Raw genomic sequence first — 24,959 nt, 5'->3', positions numbered from 1 at the left:
TATACATAATCCTGTTAAGTTTTTATAGTCTAATAAAATAGATGGTAAATTATTAAATTAATTGGAGATATTTTGATGCATAGACTTTGTATAATAATTTAATTAATTACCATGCAGATTATAATAAATGTATCTACACGAAATTATTTAACATTAATAATATGTTTTAGCATTATCATATAAATTATAAAATCTAATTTTTGCAGTATTCTTTCTAGTAAAATTTAAATTCTTAAATGTTAAGTAAGCCAGTGTGATTTTTCATTAGAGTTATATAGGTTAGAGTAAATACTTAAATATGTCAACTATTATATGATATGACACTTTTAATGCTTAATTAAGTCATACATTGATTTTATAATTAGATCTGTATTTGCTTATAAATAAGTATTACAGATAATACGAAAGTAATACTGGACAAAGATAAGATAATTTGGTATTTAAGTGTAATTGTTTAAATCTTGAGAAACACAATACTTTGATGATTATTACAAGAAGATAACCATTAATATATTATCCTGCTTTTGTTACTAAAATTATTTATACTTTGTATAATTTCAATAGGAATTTTTCTAATAACTATTTTTTTAAATATCTGGTCAATATAATCAAGAAATACTTACATAGGTTCACTAAGAATAAATCAAAGTAATAATTTAGATCGTAATAATTTTTTTTAAGTCTAACAATATAGTCAATTGTTTAATATATACATTACTATAAACTATAATACTATATTTACTGCGAAAGTAATTATATCAATATTAGTAAATAAATAATCTATAGTGTTTTAATATTAATAGTAAATCCAACTGAAGTAAACTTTTTATGCTTAGATAACCAAATAATTTTTTCTAATATATTACTTATAATTGTTTAATATATAGTATATTACTTAAATTTAGAATGTGTTTACATATATAAATATATTTTTTGGTTAAACATTAAGTATTAATAGTGAAAGAGCATATACCAACAGGAATTAAGTAAAAAATAGTAAAAAATTATAGTATGATATAATTTAATCATAAAAGAAAACATGCATTACATTTTTAGGGAATAAATATTAATCCTATAATATTGTCTCAATTTATTAATAAACAAATTATTAAAATTTATCTGTTATCAGAGTTAAATCTGAATATACTAACTAATTAAGAATAAATTAACTAATTATAAATTGTAGCTATTAATAATGACCTAAATTTGTTAAATTTATACTAACATTTTCATTAAGCGTAAGTAAAAGTCAACAATCAATATTTGAGTGCAAAACAAATATGTATGCTGGAAAAATCAATTAATCAGCTACTAAATTTTGGCACCTATATTTAAGTAATATAGTATAGTATCTTGTGGTGCATGAGATTTGATGGTAATATTTATTATTAGTAGATGCTTTATTTTTCGCGAAATTAGTGCCTACAATATAAAATATACATATTACTTTCTATAATAAACTTTTTGTAATAAATCTAGAAGTAAAAGTTATATTCATCTTAGTGTTAATAAATTTATCAATAAAATTGACTCAATACAGAATATAATAAGTTCAATACGAAATTGGATTTTTATTAACTAAATTTGATTTAATCTTATATTCTATAACTAATAGGTAAGAGTTTGGAATCGTTCTTTCATTTTTAGTTATCACTATAATAACATTATTAAAGTTGTTACTCATAATGATATTATATCTTATATTTATTATTATATACTAAATAAAATTAGTTAATAAATTATACTAATTCTGCATAAAACAAAAATGCATCCATCACCTATTAAATAATTTAATAAAAAATAAATGACATAAATTTATGTTTAAATTTCAGGGTTATCTTAAATTTTAATTTTGGTTATCCTACCAGTTATCCAAATACTTTGACCAAACCGATAACGATTATAATAACTTATAAAACATTAATATATCCATATGTTATATATTATAAACAAAATTAATCAAAAGGATCTACGCAATTAAATCTAATAATATAATTGAATGTAAGATACGTGGGGCATCTGGTTTTCTAAATTTATATATCAGTAATGTTAATAATATTATAATAAATTGGAACATATTTTAAGAATTATTGATGATAGTAAGATGCAACCCTTGTATCAGTCTTTCATGCGTTTTTATTATTATATTTTGTGAATACTTTCATGTACTCTTGATAACTAGATTTTCTGTTGAAATTTTCGATTACATGGCATAGAAAAATGACAAACCTTATAATTTGTACTCATATCATATGGATTAATAGTTACACTGACTTTTATAGTTATATTAACATGAAATCTAGCAATTATACTAGAGTGAAATAGTGCACAGTATAATTATGATGCATATATTTTATACACATGAATAAAAAATAGCAAATTTGTTGTTATTTTGCACACTTAGATACTTAATATCTTATGTAGCTTTAGAATTAATTATTATCTGAATTAACTTCAATACACGTATTAATAATGAATATATGATGATTCTGATATTACTAAAGCCCAAATTATTCTAAGATTATTTAGCTGTATCAGTTAAGATAACAGGTTCATCAGGTATAGCGAATCTGTCATCTTTAAATATTATCAACTAATTGGTACATTGGGAAATCATGAATTTTCGTTCTGAATTGCGTTGATCTGGAATAAGTTATTAGTATATAAATTTCCTTAAGAAATATTGCAAAAGTACAGTTAGATATATTTTTCACGATCGGTTATTTGGATGGATTACAAATTCTAGAGATGCTAATCTGTAAATTATGTTGAATGCATTATTTAAGTAATAATATTATAACATTTACATTACTTCAGGTTGTAGCAAAAAAAGATTGCATTTTAATTATAATAATAATTACAATTAGGGAAGTAAGCTATGTTAAAATTATATTACTAGTTTGTTATATTTGTTTTATAGGTTCATAATTAATATGGATTGTATTTTTAACTACAAACTACTTCCTCCTAAATCTATGTTTTAAACAGGTACAACTGAAAAAATTTATAACGCATATGGTGTCTAACTTTAAAACCTTTGACAATTATATAAGCTGATATAAATATACGCAAACAGTTACTTGTGTAGACTTTTTAATTATCAGTTTATGCATTCATCATTTTTTTGCAGTTATTATTGATGAGAGTTAACGCAGAAGAATATATGTGATACAAATCTTCGTTACAAAGCCTTAATTATGAAATTATTTCAAAACTACAGCTTTATATATCTCTATTACAGATTATGTTGTTTATATTATACGACTTCTGGATAAATAGCTAGCAGAAATTTAATTTTAAAGGATATGTTTAAATATTATATAGATTTCTTTTAACGGAGATTAAGTTATAAGATGCGGTATATGTGTAAATTCTATCAGCAGTTACTTCGAATATAAATATACGTTTTATAATATGGGTTGTAGCATTAATGAATTTTTATGATTCTTATTATGCAAAATACAAGATTTAATTTATATGAATTTTCTATTTGTGAAATTTTAGAATATTTGATAAAATCATTGGTATTACAATTTTAATTGCTATTTTGATACTCATTTGTGGTAACTGATATATAACCTATCATCATATTTAGAAAGGTTAAACTATATATTCTAAGATAATGAAGTGTCTATTAATGATTATAACTTAACCATTATCCATAATATCAAAGAAATATTAATATTAAATACAGTTAAGAGAAATATTAGAATGCATTGAAGAGACTTTTTCATTACAATAATTTTTTGTTAAGAATATTAATGCAAGCAACAAATGGATTATAAAAAATTACTGCTTGATTTTCGAATAAATTATAAATAAATGGAATGTAAATATATCAGTGAAAAATTGCTAATCCTAGGTATAAGGTTACTTTATTGTATATATTTAGTTAAATGAAACTGTATTAAGTATGAATACGAAATCTTACAATAATCTATAATTAGTAATAAGCAGTAAATTATAATGATTACTGTTTTTATTCTTTTTACTATCTTGGTAAATTTATAAAAATAAAATCACTATTTAATAGTGCATAAACATTTATATGCTGAGATATGAGTATAATTTATTTTACTAATATATTCTATTGTTCGTGTCAATAATTTAACCATATACTATTTGCGAGAATATAAGAAAAATATATAGAAACCTATTTTAAACTTTTTTTAAAATGATTATGATCATATGTTAACAACCACCAATAGTATTGTTACACGGATTATCCATGGATGCATCAGCATTAGATAATATGAAAAAATGGCTAGAAGAATAGAACCTAATTTTTTTAATTGTGAAATTGGAAATGGGGTATAAAACTCATTAAATCTACCAATATAATAGTAAGCAGATTAACTAGCATAATGTATAGAAAGTCATAATGAAACTAAAGATGGATTTATAGGTTTAGGACACTAGTAGGGTGGATTTATTATGAGATATTATCTATAAATGCGTTCTCATATTAATGTAAAGATGATAAGATTCGTTACTCTTGGTAGTCCACTAGCTGGAAACTATTGTAACACTGAAATAGATTGCAAACTAGGGTTTGCCGGTATTCAAGCTGATATAATATACTAAAGTCCAGTGTAATCATCAATTGCTACATCTAATTATTGGCGAGACCCGACCGCGTACGATAAATACGTAAAGGGTGCCCTCGCGCTCCCGGTGATCAACAACGAGCGAGAATTCAGCCAGCAAGTAAAAACCAATTTTATGTCGATAGACAAATTGGTTATGTTTGCCTCGCCCAAAGACGAGATCATACGCCCCTGGCAGAGCTCGTTCCTCGGCTTCTTCAAGAACGGCAGCAGCACTGAAATTGTGGATATGGAGCACACCGACGTCTATCTGCAGGACCTCTACGGACTCAAAACCATGAACGAGCAGGGCCGCATAGTAAAAATCGAAACTTTACTTAAGAATTCTGATTATATTACTAATCAGGCATTCATATAAGAATAACTAGCCTAGTAACTTATAGTAGAACCACCATAGTCGCCATAACTTATTTCTACTGGTGCTATAATAGGAATAACTTTGGGAGTTATAGCAGGTATTTCGATATCTATTTTTGTTATATTCATTATAATAAAACTAATTAAAAAGTCCAGCAAAGGTGCCTTAATAAATGGAAGTGGATCAACCTAATATGCAATCTGAATCTTTATCTATTAGTTAAATATTGTTTAGTATATGAATAGTAAATAGTAGTGATCCAAAATTAAAGTTAATGTATAGTTATTATTTAATTAATATTTTATTAAAATAAATAAAAAACTCCGAACATATTTTACATACTTGAACATACAGCTATTATGAATATAATACTCTATATTAAGGAAGTTATTTATCTCAATTAACGTTGCTATGGCTTGCTTTCGTTGAAATAAGAATGTATTTATATGTTAGTTAACTTACTGCCCTCCATTCTTTAAATATTATATGAACTATTAATATCTTATCTAAATAGTAAAATTATCTATTTGAAAATAATATTTTCATGGCAAAGCTTATTTTCTTTTGGATTAAATCAAGCATAAGGCTGATAAAAATTACGTTAGTATTGATAATATTCTATAAATTAAAAGAATATATGTTAAATTAAGTACTAATAAGTAGATCTATGGTTCTACTTCGTTAAATATAACGTGCTACATTTTTTATTGTTCAAATAGTTACTGAAATATATTTTAATAGATATACAGTATCTGATCTATTAACTACATATTAATATATTAATTCCAGTTCCGTTAAAAAGCTTTAAGAAGGGTGGAAGAATTAGGCAAACATCATTATTTGAAGAATAATAAATATAGTTTATAATATATATTTTTGTCAAATAAATTATTCAAATCAATCTCTCTTAGATAAACTTTAGAGAATAGAATGCTAACCAGTCTGAAGGACCTTCACGAATGATATTACTAGAATAATCAAATTATTCTGCAAAAGTAGACAACTTTCTACCTTTTCTTATGTAAATATATCTATCATAACATTGTCTAGGTTTTCGATTTAATTTGGTAGATATGCTTTTCCAAGACACTGGTAAACGTACTGTTAATTATTATAACAGTGCATCTTCATCCGGTGTCCATCGAATATATCGCTACATTTAGTTTAATTGTAAACATATTATAAGATTAAATTACATGTATTAAAACTAAATTAAAAATGGGGTATACCATATTTACAAGGATTAGCATTTATGTATAAAACAAATAATTTATTTTTTTTGAATATTACATAATATTACGTATATTTAAATAAAAGCGAAGTTTAAGTTTAACTATTTTCATAAATTTGATGAATAATGACTAAACGCACTCTTTATTGCTTAACATATATTTGTGAATCTAAACTAAAAGGCTAATTATTATAATATAATTGTTTGTTAGAATTATTAACAGTAAGACATAATTACTTTGTTACAGTTTACTACTAAATATACGTTTTTAGTTTTTATGAACTAGCACATTAAATAATATTATAGTAAGTAATTAGCAATAGTTTATTTACGATTTTTTCGTATAGGTGAGAGTTTTTAAGAAAATTAGATTACTAATATACTATGATAAATATTTATTATAAAATACGTATACCAAATAATCCAGATATTTGAGGAGTAATTAACTTATTTGCTGATTTTCAATAATATATGATTACTTATATTTAAAGTATCTCACCTTAAAAATATTTTTATAAAAATTATAATCTTATTATAAATTAATATTAACATTTTACATGAAGCAAAATAATTATTGATAAGCTGAAGCTTAATATGTTCTCAATACTTGAATATCACTCATATTCCTTTAATTGCAAAGAATGCACCCCTTTTAACAAATTCTTCGCTGGGTAGTTTTGTTTTATTTTATAAAAACACAATTGGTCTTACATAACCACCTATTTTCATCGGGATAGGCACATAACTATTACATACTTTCAGATGCTTATTATCCCCTTAAATTTTACTATCATGTGTACCCGTTTACCAAGAGTCAATAACACAAACACATGCATATAAATCAAAACTTTAACAATATCCTTATACACTTTCAGGGGTCATATCACACACAGTATTGTTAACTAGGTCATAACTCAAACCTACTAGTTCAAAGTTTCTTAATATTAAGTAGAAAGGCTGAAGTGATTTTTCTTTTTCATTAACATCACTGGGCTTTCCGAAATCTATTGAGCCATCATCTAGTACTTTTGGCTATTTATATGGTATTTCTGTTGAGATAATAACACGTTGTCTATCTAGAGATGCGTTAGATATTGTTGAATTTTACATTTTCAAGAAATAGAATAGATCGCCTAAAATAGGTGCAAACACTGTTGCAGATAAAATCCAATGAGTAGAAAATGATCCGAAGCCTCGAGTACCTAGTACTAAATTATGATCCATCATTACTTATATGTTAAGCAAATTTTCGTGTAAGATATCTGGATCTAAATAATTAGATACTTATTAAAAGTTAATTTATTAAAAGGAATTTAACGTTTGAAGATAAGTTTTCAGCTAATCTGGCATCTTTTCTAAATCAGAATTTTACTATACTTAATGATGTTCTGATAATTTTAATTCAGATATAACATTTTACAGTATCTATGATGAAAATACTCGCCTTACAATTAGTTAATTATTCGGTAATTGCATTTATTATTATTATTTAAATGTTGGATTCGCAGTATATACATCTAACTACTATATAAATTTGAATAATTATTCGTAATTAACAACTTTCGGAATCTAAAGTGCCTATTTTTGATTAACTGTGTCACTTTTTCTACTATAATCTGAAAATTCTTCATCAATATCAATATGCTCGTCCTTAACGTTAAATATTCTTGTTTTACGTTCTTTAGGCATGATTAGAAATTCAATTGATTTCTCTAATTAGGTTTAATCAGTGTATTTGAATAATTTTCCTGCCTATAAGCTCAAAGTTGTAAGCAGATTAGTGTAAATATTCTATTCTATAATTTTATCTCCAGCATCTTATTAATCAAATCTATTAAACGTTGTAGAATTAATACTACTTGCCGTACTAACTGCACTAACCGTACTGACAGAGCTTTTACTTGTCATAGAACTCTTTTGACTAAACATGGACATTGAATCATCAAAGTCTTCACCTTCATCGTCTGATAACTCTGAAGCCGCACTCTTGTGTGATGATGCTATTGATTATGCTCTACTAGATTCACTTATATTATCACTATCAATATCTTCATCCTCCTCTTCTGTAATCTTAACATTCATCTAAGATTTAATTTTTTGATCAATTCCTCTTGATTTTGAAGTTGAAACTGCGAGAGATGAAGGTAAAAATACATCTAATAACGCATAGTTATTGAAAATTAAGCTTTTACCATTTCTCTCAGATAAGTTCTAAACTTTTGTATCAATTTAGTCAAATGATATAAGCTAATCCTATGAGAAAAATAGCAAATCTGCAGATGCCTGTACTAAAAACGGGGTATTTGAACCTAAAGCTGTGGTTGAACTTATAGTTTTGTTGTAGATTAATGTCATGATAGAAATAATTTGCTAGTCCCTGAAATTCGATGTAATTCTTGTAATTGTTAATGCGTATCGGTAGCAGAATATTAAAAATCCTCTCAGCGAAACTATATTGTTAAACTTTCTAATTCTTTAGTTAATCTGGTCATTTACTGAAATTTGGCTGACACAGAAAACATGCAAAAAAGCTTGTTTCAGAGTTTACGGTTTCTGCAAATATATGTAGTTTAGCTTCTGTAAATTTTGCAAATCTGCTAGTTTATTAGAAAAATCATCCTAATTTGACGTCAACGCGCCCTGCTACTAATATTTATTCAAACTTATGCTCTAATTAGACGACGGAATCAATATGAAAATAGGATACAGTAGGTTAAATCGCAACAAAGAAGATTTAATTTTAACGAGATCGATAACTGACTGCAGGGTTTACTGGCCGTCCATCTCCGGATTTACGTTTAAAACGGTTGCAAAATTCATCGCCAGACTCTGTGTCAAATTCTTGACCTAAAAAAGCTTAGCAGGCAGCTTGTAACATGCTGGCAGCGTTTTGTAGCAGAAAAACAGAAATTAATCAGGCTGGAAGCACGAATCATAATAAATTACGCTTACGCTCAAAGGCGACTGGACGCTGTTATCGCGATTTTCGTACGAAATGAGCTTCTAAAATGCCAAAGCGATGAGGTTGTATGTCGAGAAAACGTTATCCGACAGGAACGGCGCATTATCGACCTCAGTAGCCTGGCCCAGCAACGCCAGCAGCTGGTCGAAACTAGGCTTAACGAACACCTCGCACTGGATGGCTGTGAGAACCAAATTCGCATCCTCGCACGTCAAAATTGCAGTCGAATTCGTCCCTGCGTTAGCCTGCGCGCTAAATTTAAGCTACAGCGGACTGGAGCCGAACAGGTTCGACATCGATTGCGCCATGAGCTCCATGTTGTCCAAAATGCTCTCCGGCTTCAGTGCTATTGCCATGCAGAAGCCTAGATAGAACACAACCGCGTCCGGGACGCGGAAGTTCGGGGGCACCTCGATGAGCTTGGTTTTGCTCGTCTCGATGATCTTAAACTGTTGATTCAGGAAGTCGTTGTACCCGCTCTGGGCCAGCGGGTTCTTGCTTGCAAAGTAGTAAATGATACCCAGAAACGGGTTGTTGACCTAGCACAGGCTGACAAGGCTCGCATGGTTCGTTATGAACCAGGGCATCGACTGGTGCATCTGTTTTGAGTACCTGGCGATGATGTTGAGCTGCAGCCACGCGAATTGGAGCTAGGACGAAATTGAGCAGATTTCGGGGATGATTTGTTTCACATTGTCGATCGTGAAGAGGTTCTGCAACTGTGATTCGTTGTAGAGCTTCAATAGGTTGAAATTACTCGTCTGCGAGAACGTTTAGCTTAGCTGGTAACTCGTTATGAGCCGCACGGTGTCCTTGCTCATCAGCTGCTAAATACGCATAAAAGCCTCCAATTCGCCAGTTGATATTTGGTTGTCTTGTTGCTGCGTTATCATGTTCGTGAGCGTTAAAAACAGCAGGGAATTGCACAGCCACACCGCGTTGGCGTATTCGACCGGGAAAATGCTGAAAAGGCGCTTGTTCAAAAACGGCAGAAATAGCGAAATTAAGTGCTTTTTGAACGTCATATAGTCGTTTTTCACGTGGTAAAGAATTGGAAAATCGTCCACCAGAAATCGCGTCTGCTGCTACGTTTTCTGGATTTTCTCTCGCGGAACATCTTTGTACGCCTCAACGATTTTCGTTTTGTACACCTCCATATCGGATTTTACCTTGACGAACATCAAATGTAGCGAGTCGCTCTCCGTGTTCGACTGCACGGGCATGTGGTGCCGTACGAACTGCTTGAGCCAAATCCCAGTGCAGCCGATCGCGTAGCTGAGCTCGCTGGCGAGTTGCTGCACTTGATTTTTGACGATAAAATTCTCGATAAACTTGATTTTCTAGCCCTCCGCCTGGTCCTGCGTCTGTTCCGCGGTGCTCAAAAGCGCGGCTTTGGTGACGAGGCTGCTGGAGATTTGCTTGAATTTGTCGATAATGGTCTGCAGATCGCGCTTCAAATCTTCGTTTTTGTTAACCAAAAACGAGCTGTAAAGGAGTGTTTTGCTCATCATTTCGCCCTGCGCTGTCAGTGCGAACATGCGCTGAATGCTGTGGTTGTCGAGCTTGATTTGGGCCAGCTCATGCGGCGTGTAAATTTGACTCAGAATGTACGTCTTGATGTAGCCGGTGAAGATGGAGAGCGTGTCCTCCACCAGCTTGCGAATCACGCACTAACAGAGCTTCACGTCCTCGTTTCGTGTGCGAATTCCGTACTTTTCGCCAAAAACGTTCTCTATGAGACTCTATTGGATATACTTCTGCTTGAACTGAATGCTCTTATTTTGGGTACCTTTCGTAGTGATGAAAATGCAGCTGTCGATGAACTGCTGCGTGGGCAGTCCGATGTCCTCAATAAAAACGTTGATATTGCCCTCAAACCCCAGTACGATGGGGATTTCGCTGGAAGACCGCGGGGAGGTGAATTTGTGACCTAAGAATTCGGACAACTAGTCTTTTTGAAATTTTGAGAGCTGTAGTAGCTGCAGCAGAGAGCGCAAAATATGGAACATAGGTAAATTCTAGCACTCCGATGTCACGTTCGTGATGAGAATTATGTTGTCTTCCGACTGCAAAGCAGCTAAGACCTTCTAAACGCCTGCTTCGTACTAGAAATCGTTCATGTTGATCTGCTAGACCTTGGAAATGCACTTATTCATCAGCTGGTCGTCATCACCGCTATACTGATTTTTAGCAGCCAGTAAAACCGAAGTTGGCATCGCCACCTCATTTTCAACGAAAAACAGCCGAATTCCGCACACATAGCTCAGCATCACGCTGTTCAGCTGGCTATACTCCGGATCATGAGGCTTCCAGGGAATATTGAACCCGTTCAAAATCTGGTAAATCGACCACCCCAAACTAAGCGTTTCTGCAAGCTCGTAAATGAACAAATTCTTACCGAAAGTGAGCGCATTTTAACCTAAATAGTACATGTTTTCCTCGCTTTCGGCCTTATGGCCCATCTGCAGGTCACAATCGATGCCGTGTGACCGCAAAATACAGATTAGCAGAATGTTGTAAATATCGATATCCGAGTTGCTCTTGAGCTCGTTAATCAAATTCTAGACGTTGTAGCCGACGTCGCCGAAAACCCCGCTCAGGATGTCCTAAAACGCACGATTTTCGTCAATTTCGCTGAACAGGATTTTTGCAGCACAGCAAATCGCGTTAAAATGCGCTGCCTTAGCGGCCTGAATCTGGTTCTGCAGCTCATCATGCAGGATTTCTGAAATCGTGTGCAGGTAGTTGCGGATGAAAACGGACTCTCCGGCGGCGGTCTGGAGCTGGATTTAGCGCTCCGACGGCGCGTTCTGCTTCTTCTGCTTCAGAACGTTCAATTGGTTCTGCAGGTTCTGCATTACCTGTTATTAGATCGTTTCGGTGCTAAAAACGCCCAAATCGACGTTTTTGACCGGCGCTTTCACGGGCTCAGCGAGCAGCGCGTAGAACTTGAGCAGGTTCGCAATCAGGAATTTCTGCGTGAAGAACTTGTCGATTTTTGCGAAAATTTCGTTCGTGAGCGTCGCGCAGAACTGCGTGAATTTTGCGAGGCTGACGTTAATGCGCGCCGAGTAAACCGAGACGTGCTGGTAGATCGCAACGCTCGCAATCGCGAACTGCTGCCGCAGGAACTGCGGGTCCAAATCGCTCAGATTCTGCGTTTCGAACGTCAGATTCTGGCAGTTCGAGAGCTTGAAAAGGGCCAACAAATCGCGCGAGGAGACGCTGAAAACGTTGTTCTTGCACTGCGCGGTCTTCGATTTCACGTAGAGGTCGAACTGGTTCTGCTGGCGCGAATTTGCGCCAGCGAACGCTTTGAGCATTTTGTCTGATTGATTAATCTGCGATTTTTGTTATTATTATATATATTAATTCAATATTTCCGAATATTTCTACGGTAAATTGTTAATTAGTGTCAAAATGGGCGATTTGATCGATCCGAAATCGCTGATTTTGAGCGGTTTCTGGGCCTGAAAGTTCGTGGGCGAGTCGTCGACAAGGATGACTTAGAAGTTCGCAGCCAGCAGGCAGGAGAGCAGCTTCTGGTCCATTATCGCGTCGATCTCGAAGTTGAAGGAGGCGAGCTGGATGACCGTTTGGAGCTCCTCCTAGTCGAAAATCGTCGGCAGCTGCGAGAGTGGCTCCAAAATCCGCGAAAAGAGCGTCCAGATCGACACGTCGGAAGGCGATTTAAACGACGAAATCGACGTCGGCAGCACGAGCGTGATGTCCTTGAAAGGCGCCTAAAATGACGCGTATATCTCGCTCTGTGGCAGGCTCACGTTACGCTGCACGTTGTACGTGCCCGCGCAGCTCACCTGCGACGTGCGCGACTGAATTGCGAAGCTCTGAGCGCCGACGTGAACGGTCGATTTGGAGCTGAAAGTGTTCGAGAGCTTCGATTTGTTGCGCAGCTGCGCGAGCTGCCCGCCGCCGCGCTGCAGCGTTCTGCCGTAGCCGTCGATCCGCGACCGCAGCTGCCCCGCGCTGCTCAGCTGGTACGGGAGCTGCGCGATGCGGCGTGAGCTCGGGACCACCTTCGAGGGCAGGAACGAGCCCAGGCCAGAGATCAAATCGAAGCCGATCGCGGTCTTGAACTGCGACTTTTTGGTCAGGTTCTTCGGCAGCACCGCCGCCGTTTTGACCCCCAGTGACGCGCAAACGCACATCCGCAGCAGCACCAAAATGATCAGAAACTGCGAGTTTTTGAGCTCGAAATCCGGCGAATTCTCGATGATTTTGTATACTTGGAGGAGGTTTTTGTAGATTTCGAGCTCGAAATCGTTGAAAAACGACGTGTCCTGCTGCTTGTTGATGACCTGCAGGTAAATGCCCTTGAGGTCCACCAGGAACTTCTCGTTCTTGGAGCTGCCGAAGGAGCTGAACGGCTGTGCGCCGAAGAGCTGGCCGATCTCCTCCTGCGTGTAGACCTTGAATTTGGACTTGTCTGCCTGTTTGTGCTTGTTCTAGAGGTTTTCCTGCGTTTTTGGTTAAAAATTGATCAGCTGCGAGCCCAGCAGGTTGTTGTACTGGAGCACCAGCTTCTCGTAGCAATCTGATCCCGAATTATTGAGTTTTACGTAGACTTTCATCGGCTTCAAGCTGAGGCCAGAAATCAGCGAAAATCCGCCGAAATTACCCTTGCTGCTCTACAGTTCCTGTGCGAGGTCCTGCTTGTTCATAAGTTTCTTCTCCTCGTTTGCTAGCTGTTGTAATTCTACAGAAATATCAGTTTTCTGATATTCTGTAATCAGATAGCCAGCGAATTTGTAGCCCTGGCCCAGGATGTAATATTTGCTGCTCAGCGTGTCGTCCTCCGCCAGAATTCCACTTAGGTTGTTTTTATTTCGGATTTTGTTGCCAAACTGCATGATCGACAACAAACGCGCCTTGTTTCGCTCTTTTCGCAAGTTTGTTCTGAAGTAAATTTCAATGAGCTTCGTGAAAAGGAAGGGTTCGTGTGATTGGCCTCTGAGACGATAAATCTCCATAAAATGGAAGAATAAGAAGCTATTTAGCTGGTAGTAATTGGAAAAAATTGCCAGTTCTTTAACTTGGAGACCTGGGATTTAGAACAGTGGAGAGTTTAGCGAATTTGGGATTGCTATGCTTTACATATTTTGTATTTTTAGCGTAAATTGGTTAACCAGCGGTTCTGGATCATAATTTCCAGGTCGTTTAGCATTTAAAATTGACTCGTTGATAATAAAAGTTTCCCAAGCTGGATAGAGTGAAAAGTTTTGCTCTAACAAGATAGAGGAGTCGGACCAAGGCGTTTAAATAAACTATTTTTGCAGTAATTGTTGTTTAGTTTTCGGCTACCAGGCGTTGGATTTTAAATTACCAAGCAAACATAAGCTGGCAAGTCGTTCAGCAATGGCTTCAATTTGTAGCTGGTCTACTTAGTCAATTTTCCTTAAACTGTAAAAATATGAATGGATGTTTACTTAATTAAGCTCTTTATCAAACATATTTTTGAATATTTATGTAACGGGAGAGGTTGTTGTTGCATCCTCGATTTCCACACCATTAGACTCATAAATGTTAATCTTATCAATGAGTTTTTCTCCAGAATGTGAAGCTGCAGAGCAAGTTAATAATTTATTGGTATAAATTTACTTAATAATTCTAAAATTTGATTGAATCCCTTAGTTTAGGCTGGTTTTTACAAGTTGTATTCCATGTACAAACTACTTAAGCCAATTATCATTTTCATCTTAAAAATCATAGCTGATAAGATCAAAAATAAATTGTTCTGTGATAGGTGGTATCTGAATATCAACCGCTGCTAGCGATTTAAGTGGAGATTTCTGACTGCATTCAATAATGAAACTAACATCTGACAAAGTAACAACACCAGAAAGTTACTGATATTAATTATCAATCTAAATAGAGGAAATTAGCTTATTATTTAGATCTCCCTCTAGTTATATCATATGATCTCTTAATATTTAAACAACATAACTAGATATCTCTTAGTCGTTAACATCACTAGCATGAACATGGAAAGTTGGGAAACACAAATTATACTAGTAATCTAGAATTCTTTCATCATGCTCAAGCTTAATAAGGGTACTAACATCACTTAAGTTTGCATTCTCGTATCTACTTTTACTAGCAAAATAATAATTTCTAAGCGAAAATTTAGATGCAATTGCACTACGCATAGAATTGCTAGTTGAAGGGGATGAAAGATCTCCTAATAGCAGCAATGAACTATCACATATATCTCTAACAACGAATTTAGCAACATCTATTAAAATAGATTTTCCACTTTCTCTTTCTCCAGATAAACATATAGTTACCGGTGTTATCATACAACTAGCTAAAGTAACAATAATGGCTGTTCTGTGAGGGTCAAAATATAAAGTATCATCGGAAATCGATTCTATTGATAATATTTCCTAAGGAATCTATCTTTATAGGACTAACTAAATATCTATTTACTCTAGTTCCTCCATTTCATCTTAAACTAAATCAACTGATGAAAATTACTTCTTAGTCTAAATATGAGATGAATTCTCTTCATCAGAATCATAAGGATTAATTTATTATTGCTTCAAAGGGGTATCATTAGCTGTGTTCTGATGTGTTTAGCTATTATTCTTATTGAGTCTATTATATAAGTCTGATTCTTAATCTTTGGTATTCTTCTTCCTCTCCTATCGTAATTGGTTTTCTCTTTCAACCATTTTTTATTATCTAAATGAAATTGTTTAATTACATATTTCTTTTACATCTTGATCATATGTATAATTATTTGACTTAATTGTTGTATTTTTAAGAATGCCTTATCCTAATTTGTATTACTAAAATACTATTTAGCTCTAAAATTAACGATAAAATTTTGATTCTTTATTCGAATTTAAAGATCCTTAATAGAGAAGATAAGTAAAACTTTCTGTTGAATAATCGGGAAGTGTAGTTTTTAATGTTAAAAATAATTATCTAACAAATATATTAACCTCATCTGGCAATAAGTTATGATCAATATTTTAGATTGAAAGCTAGGTATGCAATTATAAATCTTTAAGACAGTCTTTATTTAAACTCGGATAGTTTTCTTCGTTTGCAATAAGAATTGACATACCTAACATACTTTAAGTAGTTAAAATAGATATTCTATCTAAAGTTTCTAACTACTATCTAAATTAGTCATATCTTTATTAAAGCACTTTTTGCATTCCGTTTTTAGATGTAAACCATTACCATTTTCCTGAATTGGTAATTGTTAAGAAATACAAACATGCAGCATTCCATACAGCAGCTGTTACTGGTTTAATTAAATTTATAAATGCTTCTTTAGTTGATTCTGTCTACAAAAATGAGTCTTAAATAAATGATGAACTTAATTCAAAATTTAAACTCCCCATAGCTCCAAATCCTTTAGATGATGCTGGTTTGTCAGAAAATTTGGCTAATGTTAACTAAATAGCTTAGTTTAGCTTAATATTATTTGTCGAAGTTAACTATTTAACATGATCTTCGATACTTTTCATATCCTCTTGTACAAATCCTGCTACATCTATATAAGGACTAATACGTTCCTATACGTTCATTCTATTAATAGATAAACCATCATTTATAATTTTTATCTAATCCTTAGGTTATAATGTTTATTATTCGTCATTTAGAGTAATATTATTCTTACTAGCCATCTCAAGCTTTTAAGTATGTTAAATTTCGCTATACATTTATGCTACTTTTCTGGTCATAGCATCATTTCCAAGACTAGTATTTTAATCCGAAATCATATCAGAGACCATTTATTTTCTTCTTGGCTCAGAATTCATAAAGTTATTTATTTAATCCATAGCTAAATTAAGAAAATGATTTTATGTACTTCTTTTCTAAGGAGTTATAAATTTGAACCGTATTAAGAAAAAGTATAGAATACCTCTAATTATTAATAATTCTTCATATGACCTACCAATATTGAATAATGATGTAACTTAATCAAATAAAATAGTAAATAAACCATTTATAAACGAAGGCAGCACAATTGATCTTTATTATACTTGCTAGGTAATTCCATCTTTTATTGTACTTAACAACATTTTGCTTTAATATTACTTAATTAGTAGTAACACTGCTTGTGAGGAAGTTTAAAACTTCAAATTATTATCATTTACCATCCATAAATCTTATAAATTTAAAGCTAATTATGAAATATTAATTGGGTCAACCGAAATTCCTGCCAATAATGTTTTTCTAGATCCTTCAGCACCTTCTATATTTGGTAATAATAATTATCTATGATTAAATATTCTCATTACTTAAAATTGTGACAAATAATTATACAAAACTAAATCTATACATAAAATAATATTTGGCGTATTTTTAACATCATACTAATAATAAGGTAAGCCATAATCATCTTATATAATAGGATATGCCAATTAGAACCCAAATAATTTATCAATTAATTGCATTAATTCTTCTTTACTACTAGGGCATACTGCAATTAAAGGCTTAGGCTGGGATGGATCAATTTTTATCATATCTCTAAGTACAGATGTTAATTGCTCTCCGTTTGTTACATAGAATAATTATTATGACCTTAAAGCAACATAACTAGATAAGAATATTCGTAAATAACTATAATGAATTGTAACTAGCAATAGAGGTTTTTATTACTTAAGAAACTCAGAACATAATAATATATCAAATGTACATTATAAAGGTAAGCTATGAAGACTACTAAATAATTATACATAATGTTAGAATTATTAATTTGTATATCTTTATAAAAACTCAGTATAGTATCTTTAGAAATTATATTTTTTATAGGATGGTTAAGTAGAGTTTTTGTTGATTATACCTATATGACATAATGCGGCATCTATTTACAATTAAAAGGTTTTAGCTAATTGGAATAATATAGATGAATTGTTTTTATCTAACCCGAATGCTCCACAAACAAAGGATGCAACTAATGTAGGAAATTATGCATTTAATTTACTATCGTTTACCAGTGAAATAGACTATCTTAGTATGAAATCTAAAGTAATAATCGATACAGCCAAATTATCTGCTGTATCCTTAGCTCTATTATAAATGATAGAGATATCATTATAAGTAAAATCAATATATGACTGACTCAGTGATTTTAAAAATACTGAAATGTCATAAAATGCTCTTCCATGTTATGGCGATGTAGAAGAGTATAATGCTAATGGAGAATCTGATTCAATATTAATAAGTACTGAATTTTAGAATACATTATTGAGGTTAATAGCTTTTTACGACGTTTGGTAAATAATTTCATAATTTTCTACTACATTAGAATCTTATTACTACTCTCGCTACTTCTTAGATGCAAATGACGATTTTAGTTTAAGCTCTTACTCAGATAATTACTAAGCTTTTGAAAATTAAAACTCAACTGATGTTTCAATAGTAAGAAGTTCAGGCAAGTAAAACAATAAGATACCGGGATATTCAAAATGTTATACCTCAGCATTAATAATCTATATTTAAGTTTTAATGCCTTTTGTTTCTAATTTATTCTTTTTTTGATATTCACTTATATCCTTATAGATGTCTTTAGCCATCACTATACCTGGTAGATAACCTTGATTTTTGTTAATCGCATTTGATAATGATATAAGCTCTAGTAATTGGTTAGGAGGCAAAAATTCAATTCCTATAACTTAGACTATATAACCTGCTGCAATGCATATGCTAATTTTCTTTAAATTTTTGGTGAATGTAAATTATGTAATGATAACAGTAATAAATCTTCTAAATAATAATCTAGATAATGCCAAAATAAGCATGTTTTAGTCTGCGTTAGAATGTCTTTTCTCAGTTGATCCCACCATAAAAATACATTACTTTTATGATAAGGCCAGTAGTATTTTACCTAAAATTGATAACTATTTGATGCTTAATTTTAAGTATGCATCAAATATACTAGCTCGTCCTAACCAATGATTCCCAATTTTCATTGTGTATGACTATCGCGAATCAGTTATAACAATTGTATTTTACTACTAGTCATAAAAGAAAAATGGAAATTAAAGATTTTCTGTAACGATCTTGATATTTGATCTACTTAAAAATAAATTAATTGTATCCTAAAATATATCTTACCACTCCTTTAGCTTGCAAATTATAGCTTTACGCCAGTAATCATGTTTACCTGGAATAAGTGCTACACTTACCATTAAATCATTTATTAAAAAGTAGATATATCTAAAATCATTTTTTTCTATTACTCCTGAAATTGCTTTTTAATATAAATCTTTGTAGCTAAGAGAAATATAAGTACTAATCGTTACAACAATCTCTGTAAACAACTGATTTATCAAAAAATTATCAAAAACTTTAAAGTATGATTGCAGTTCATCATACTTTGAAGATTCATTAAGATCATGCAAATAAAATGGTGGTTAATCCTAACGCTATTTATTATAACTGATTATACATAAATAGAATGTATCATATGCATTTTTGCATTTCTAATTAATTTCTGACCCTGATTACTGTAGAATAAAATCAAACAAGTAAACAAACGATTTTGGACATTTTTAGGGTTAACTGAATGTTAAAACTTCGTCGAAAGACTATATACCTAATATATTGCCAGTTTTATCATCAAAAACAATATCTGAGCACCCATAAAATACTTCGTTTTACAATGGTTAAATGTACTTGATAGGATTATTACTTGCTGAAAAAATTAAATATTTAGTTTGTAAGGTTTGTGGTATAAGTAGACCTAAAGGGTACTATTTTCCGTCTAATACTGGTATAATAGATTTTTAAACGTAAGAAATATCAATTCGTAATTCAGAATCTATAGCATAATCATTCATAAATTTACCTGTTTAAAAATTAAACGGTTAAGAGTAATTTTAAATAATATATTAGTCAGATTTATACACTAGTTATTCATGAATAGTCTAAATTACTTGAACTAGGGAAGTTATTTTTTCACAAAATTCTAGATCTAAACATAAATCAATTATTTTGATTTATATTCCTTTAGGAAAATATGATTGTAAGATATCTTACCAACTTTTAACGCATTGAAGTATTGATATTTTTTATGAGTCTGATAATAGATTAACATCTAGTTATCTCAATCTGCTTGTATCTTTAATAGGGCTTCCATTGAAAAAGACAATTTACATATCTTATAATAAAAATGGAATGCGCTTTAAACAAGAAACTGTCATATGAATCAGTTATATTACAGCCTCTAAATCTCTTGAAAATTATTCTACTTCTACGTCAAATCTCCATTATTATAATTAATCCTTAAATTTATAAAATTTACTGGGGAGTTAATTGTTTTTAGTTAAATTTAATTACTACGAAACAAACAATTATAGTCTTTAAAATTCATATAAATCCGTGGATATTTAAAATTTACCAGTATAACCAATATTATTTAAAATTAAATTACAACTCGATAAACATTCAGAACACATAGTCTCAGCATAACTAGGTAAAATTACGACGTAACTTACAATATTTATATCAACTAACACTTCAGATTAAGCAGTGAATTATTAGTTCTTAAGTTTGGATAAAGATACTTTTGGAATTTATTTATCTTAAATTTAGTTAACAAAAGTATTTTCAACTATAATCTAAGTAAGTAAACTGAAAATCTATTGTTATACAACAGTCGCAGTTGAATTTATGGTTGCATTCTACCATAAAATTAATATAATATCATAAACAACATTGTCATTTTCAAACTTTTCAAAATATTTTTATGCAGGAAGTGTGAAATCAATTTCTTTCATATTCAAAAACAATGATAGAGTCTTATAGTGCACACTGCTTAATTATTTCGATTGAATTAAATTAATAAAACTAATAGATGGAATAAATTTGAGAACATAATCTTCAGCAAAAATTAGATAATCATGCCAGTGCTCATAGACAACAGTAAATGCTATAAAATCTTCCTATGACTTATATTTCCCAGTGATCTTATAGTCCCATAGATTATTATACAATACAAATTTACCTTCTTATATCCGTTTTCTGACAAGATTTATAGACGAACATATTCTTTCGACCGTTTAGAGCAAAAGTATGCTAGGATATTGTTTCAAAGGCTGGGTAATGTACTTTTAGTGGAATTCCTGCAAAACGTACAACCCCTATAAAACCTCCGTTAAAGGGCTCACAGAAATGTTCATCGAGAAACACGAAGGAAATTATGCCAAATTTTTAAAATCCAGCTCGTCCTTCATCTACGGATTCACCTTCACCAAATATGCGATAAAACCCTTTAAAAATCCAAATACGGAAATGAGCTCTTTGGTGTAGAATTTAGCCTCCGAGACAAGTTTCCGCAAATCTGGCTGAGGCACAATCGATCCAATCGGGATGTTTTTGTAGTCAAATTTCTCGTAAATGCAGATGAATTCCTCAATGTTGAGCTCGCCCTTTTGCTGCACGCGCATGAAGTTCTGCAGCAGCTCACCATTGCTCAGCTCCGCTGTGCGAATATCCAAAAGCGTCGATTTCGCCAGCGCCTGCAGAAAACTGAGCAGCAAATTATTGTCGTCGCACGCGATTTGCACAGTCGGAATTTCGTAAATTTCGGTCAAAATTTCGTGTTTTTCAGCGAATTTCAGCGGGTTTTTAGCCATATCCTGGAGGTCAATATAGTCGATCTCAAAGAGCCGCTTGATGTACTTTCCGGTCCTGACGGCTACTGCCGCCATCTGGTTGTAGGCCTATTTGAGCACTTTCGACAACTGCACATGTTGTGCGTTAATGTCAAAAACCGCCTTCTTGCGGGCCTGCGCGAACTGCGCCACTGCGATAATTGGCGAGTAAATGATCTTCGTGAACGGCTCGATGTCGATTGCGAGGTGGTTCTCCAGATCGTATTTGGAGAAAAGAGAGTAAAAGACGTTGATGTTGTGGATCGTGATATCAAAAATGTCTTGAATGAGCTTTTTGACGGTGGGGAAGTCGAAGACGCGCAAAATGGCTTGGATTACGTCGAATTTGTCGGGAGAGCACAACCCGATTATGAGGAGATTTTTGAGGTGCAGGATCTCCGTTGCGAGCTTCTAGCTAACCTCTACGATCATGAGCAATACTTGATTTTGCATTGTGTCAATGCACGTATTTAGGTGGTGCAAAAGTATGTCAACCGCGTCGCCAATGTCAAATTGCATAAAATAGCAGTGTAAATGCATCTAATTTAGGTTTATAACAAGGTGTCGATAATCATTTATTGTGTCTAGTTGTTCAACGAATGGTGATAGATCTAATTTTGCGTCATTTGCTTACAATTTTGTAATGATAAATTTGCTTAACTACTTTTCGTTATAAATAAACCCTTCTGCTGGCACTACATCCATTTCAATTATTAGCTTCAAGTATTAGGCTGTAATATTAAATTGCTTCCAACTCATAAAGTTGTTTAAAAACTAATCTAATTTAATAAATTTTTGAATCGAGTTTGTAAAAATAATAATAGATTCTTGCATCATACTGCAACGTTTTGACAAAATATCTTGCGATAACTTCTAGTACAGAATGATATTTCGATCATTTTAAAACAGTTTCTTATTGGCAGAAATATAATTTTCAAAATTAGCTATTTCCCCTAATTCAAATTATTTCTCCTCTGAAACACCAGGTAGATTATTAAATGAGCAGAATGTTTCCACTGAATATTAAATAGTGGAATTTGTTAAATATGGTTGCAAATAGTTTATGCCTTTGACAAGATAGCACTATTAAACAGTTAACAAATCTAAGAGTAAATTCATTATCATTTCAAAATACCAAATTGTCCGGTTTGGATCTGCATCTAATTGGAAACGAAGGCTAGACTAAACTATATCTAATTAAAATTTAAGTGGAATTATAAAATAAAATAAACTATCGTGCAGTTTATTGGTTAATATAGTCCCTAATTCGGCCATAAAAGACTCAAAAAATTAATTTTAAGAGTATGTCTATGGTGTACGTGGTTATTAGGTTAAGAATTCTAATATATTTGAAATAACTGGTGTAAAAAGTTTCTATAAAACACTAGATTATGTGCATTGTACTAGTTTAAATGCTTAAGGAATTGTTATAAACTAAAAATTATACTATGGTATACTGATTTTTTGATGATGAGATTTAGATTTTGGAGCCTCAAATTTATTAAGTTACTCTTCAATAACCTCAAAATAAAGTTAATAAGAAATGAGATAACTAAACAGAGGTAAAATTTTAATAATAATTAAAATCAATTATTGAACAAAACGTGGTAAGATGAAATCCTCAGATTTATTAACACAGCAAATATAATCATTAGATTACTATTGAATAATATCCAATTCTTCTCTAATTATTTTCATTTCATCACTTATAAGCTTTATATTAATATTTACCTTTTTATATTAACACTATGATGTAATTTATAACTTAGATGCTAATGAATGTGTAACTTATTCTGTAGATATAATTTATGAAATAAGACCATCTAATTCCTCCAGAAGTGTGATCATAATAGATTAGCAATCTGAACCTTCCATAATACTATCTAATAAAGCTTGAAAAAAGCTTTCTATATATTCAGCAAAAGTTTATTGAAATTAGATATATACTAATGATAAAGCTAAAGAATTTGAGAGTTTTAACTTTATTTCCTCAATTTATAAATCTTTTTCTTATCTTTATTTCCAAGTTTGAACTGTATTTTACCAATACAATTATGAAGTATAAAATTTAAACGGTAAAACCGTTAATAAATTTCGGTTATCTATCATTTACTATGTAAGTTTCGGTAGTAATTTTTCATAAAGAAAGTAATGTGTATTTAATGTTTTTGGCTTAGTTCGAAAATGGAAAGGTTCTAAATTTTCTATATCGCCATTATCGGGATAAATATCTTTTTCTCCTAATTATTGTAGGTATTCTACATACTTAACAAATATAACTAGATCTATGAAATCTTGGCCTTTGATATTTTAAAAAATTGTCTTTAAATATTCATAATCTGAAGCATTAGGTGGAATATCAAGCATATCAGTAATAAATTTAGGATAACAACTAATTTTCTAAAAACTATATAATAGAGTAACCTATTTTAACGGTACTTCTTTATAAATAAACGATGGAAGATTATCCTACTTAATTATTTAAGTTCCAATTAATAAAGATTATGGTGCATTTTTAATTATGCATTTTACCATAGCTGTCTAGTTAGCAAAATTAACTTTTAATAAATATCCAAGTCGCATTTTGCTTGAATATTAATATTCTCCATCAACTATTAAATCATTTGATGGTGTTAAAACTGGAACATCTATAAAAACTGGCTTAAGCATGTCTTATGAAACATAATATGAATTAAAAGTATCATAATATATACTTAGATTAGTCGTGTTAATAAAATTGTCGGCAATTTCCATGCTTTGATTAACTTCGTTTTGCGACATATTTAAAGGAAAGGTATAAATATTAAGTGTTATTATATATTTTTACTATATTCATATTCCCATAAATAGAGAGATTATATCAAACAATAATTATAAATTTAGCACAATCTTGAAAACATCGAGTTACTTATTTATAAAAACCAAAATAAATTATAAAATATCATCCTATAATCAAAACTCATTTTTTGCTTTATTCAAATTTAACAAATATGAAATTTCAAGGATTCATTATTAGAAACCATTGTTGAACTTAAAAATATACGAACATCTACTAAATAACTCTCTGAAACTAACAAATATGGTTATCATAAAATTAGATTAATTATATGTTTTAGTAGATAAAGTTTAAATAACTGAAATTTTATAATGAATATTTAATATTTAG

General features: G+C 31.6%; 3 protein-coding genes across 3 annotated transcripts; 1 reads left to right on the top strand and 2 right to left on the bottom strand. All coding sequences in view use genetic code 6, as the record gives it.

Annotated features, from left to right (window-relative positions):
* Window positions 1-4,188: 4,188 nt before the first annotated feature.
* On the top strand, window positions 4,189-5,169 carry SS50377_27347 (Palmitoyl-protein thioesterase; the record flags this gene model as incomplete). Its single annotated transcript, XM_067911139.1, has 1 exon — window positions 4,189-5,169. The coding sequence occupies one exon, from the start codon at window positions 4,189-4,191 to the stop codon at window positions 5,167-5,169; it is 981 nt and encodes a 326-aa protein (XP_067761826.1).
* Window positions 5,170-5,857: 688 nt separating this feature from the next.
* On the bottom strand, window positions 5,858-6,124 carry SS50377_27346 (Myb-like DNA-binding domain-containing protein; the record flags this gene model as incomplete). Its single annotated transcript, XM_067911138.1, has 1 exon — window positions 5,858-6,124. One exon carries the CDS (start codon window positions 6,122-6,124, stop codon window positions 5,858-5,860), a length of 267 nt encoding a protein of 88 aa, XP_067761825.1.
* Window positions 6,125-6,814: 690 nt separating this feature from the next.
* Window positions 6,815-24,574, bottom strand: SS50377_27345 (uncharacterized protein; the record flags this gene model as incomplete). The annotated part of the gene is made up of 1 exon (XM_067911137.1): window positions 6,815-24,574. One exon carries the CDS (start codon window positions 24,572-24,574, stop codon window positions 6,815-6,817), a length of 17,760 nt encoding a protein of 5,919 aa, XP_067761824.1.
* Window positions 24,575-24,959: the final 385 nt, after the last annotated feature.

Source organism: Spironucleus salmonicida, chromosome 7, assembly GCF_000497125.1.
Source record: "Spironucleus salmonicida strain ATCC 50377 chromosome 7, whole genome shotgun sequence".
NCBI classification, from domain to species: Eukaryota; Fornicata; order Diplomonadida; family Hexamitidae; genus Spironucleus; species Spironucleus salmonicida.
Note: the sequence above shows the minus strand (reverse complement) of the source record. Positions and strands in the feature narration are given on the sequence as shown.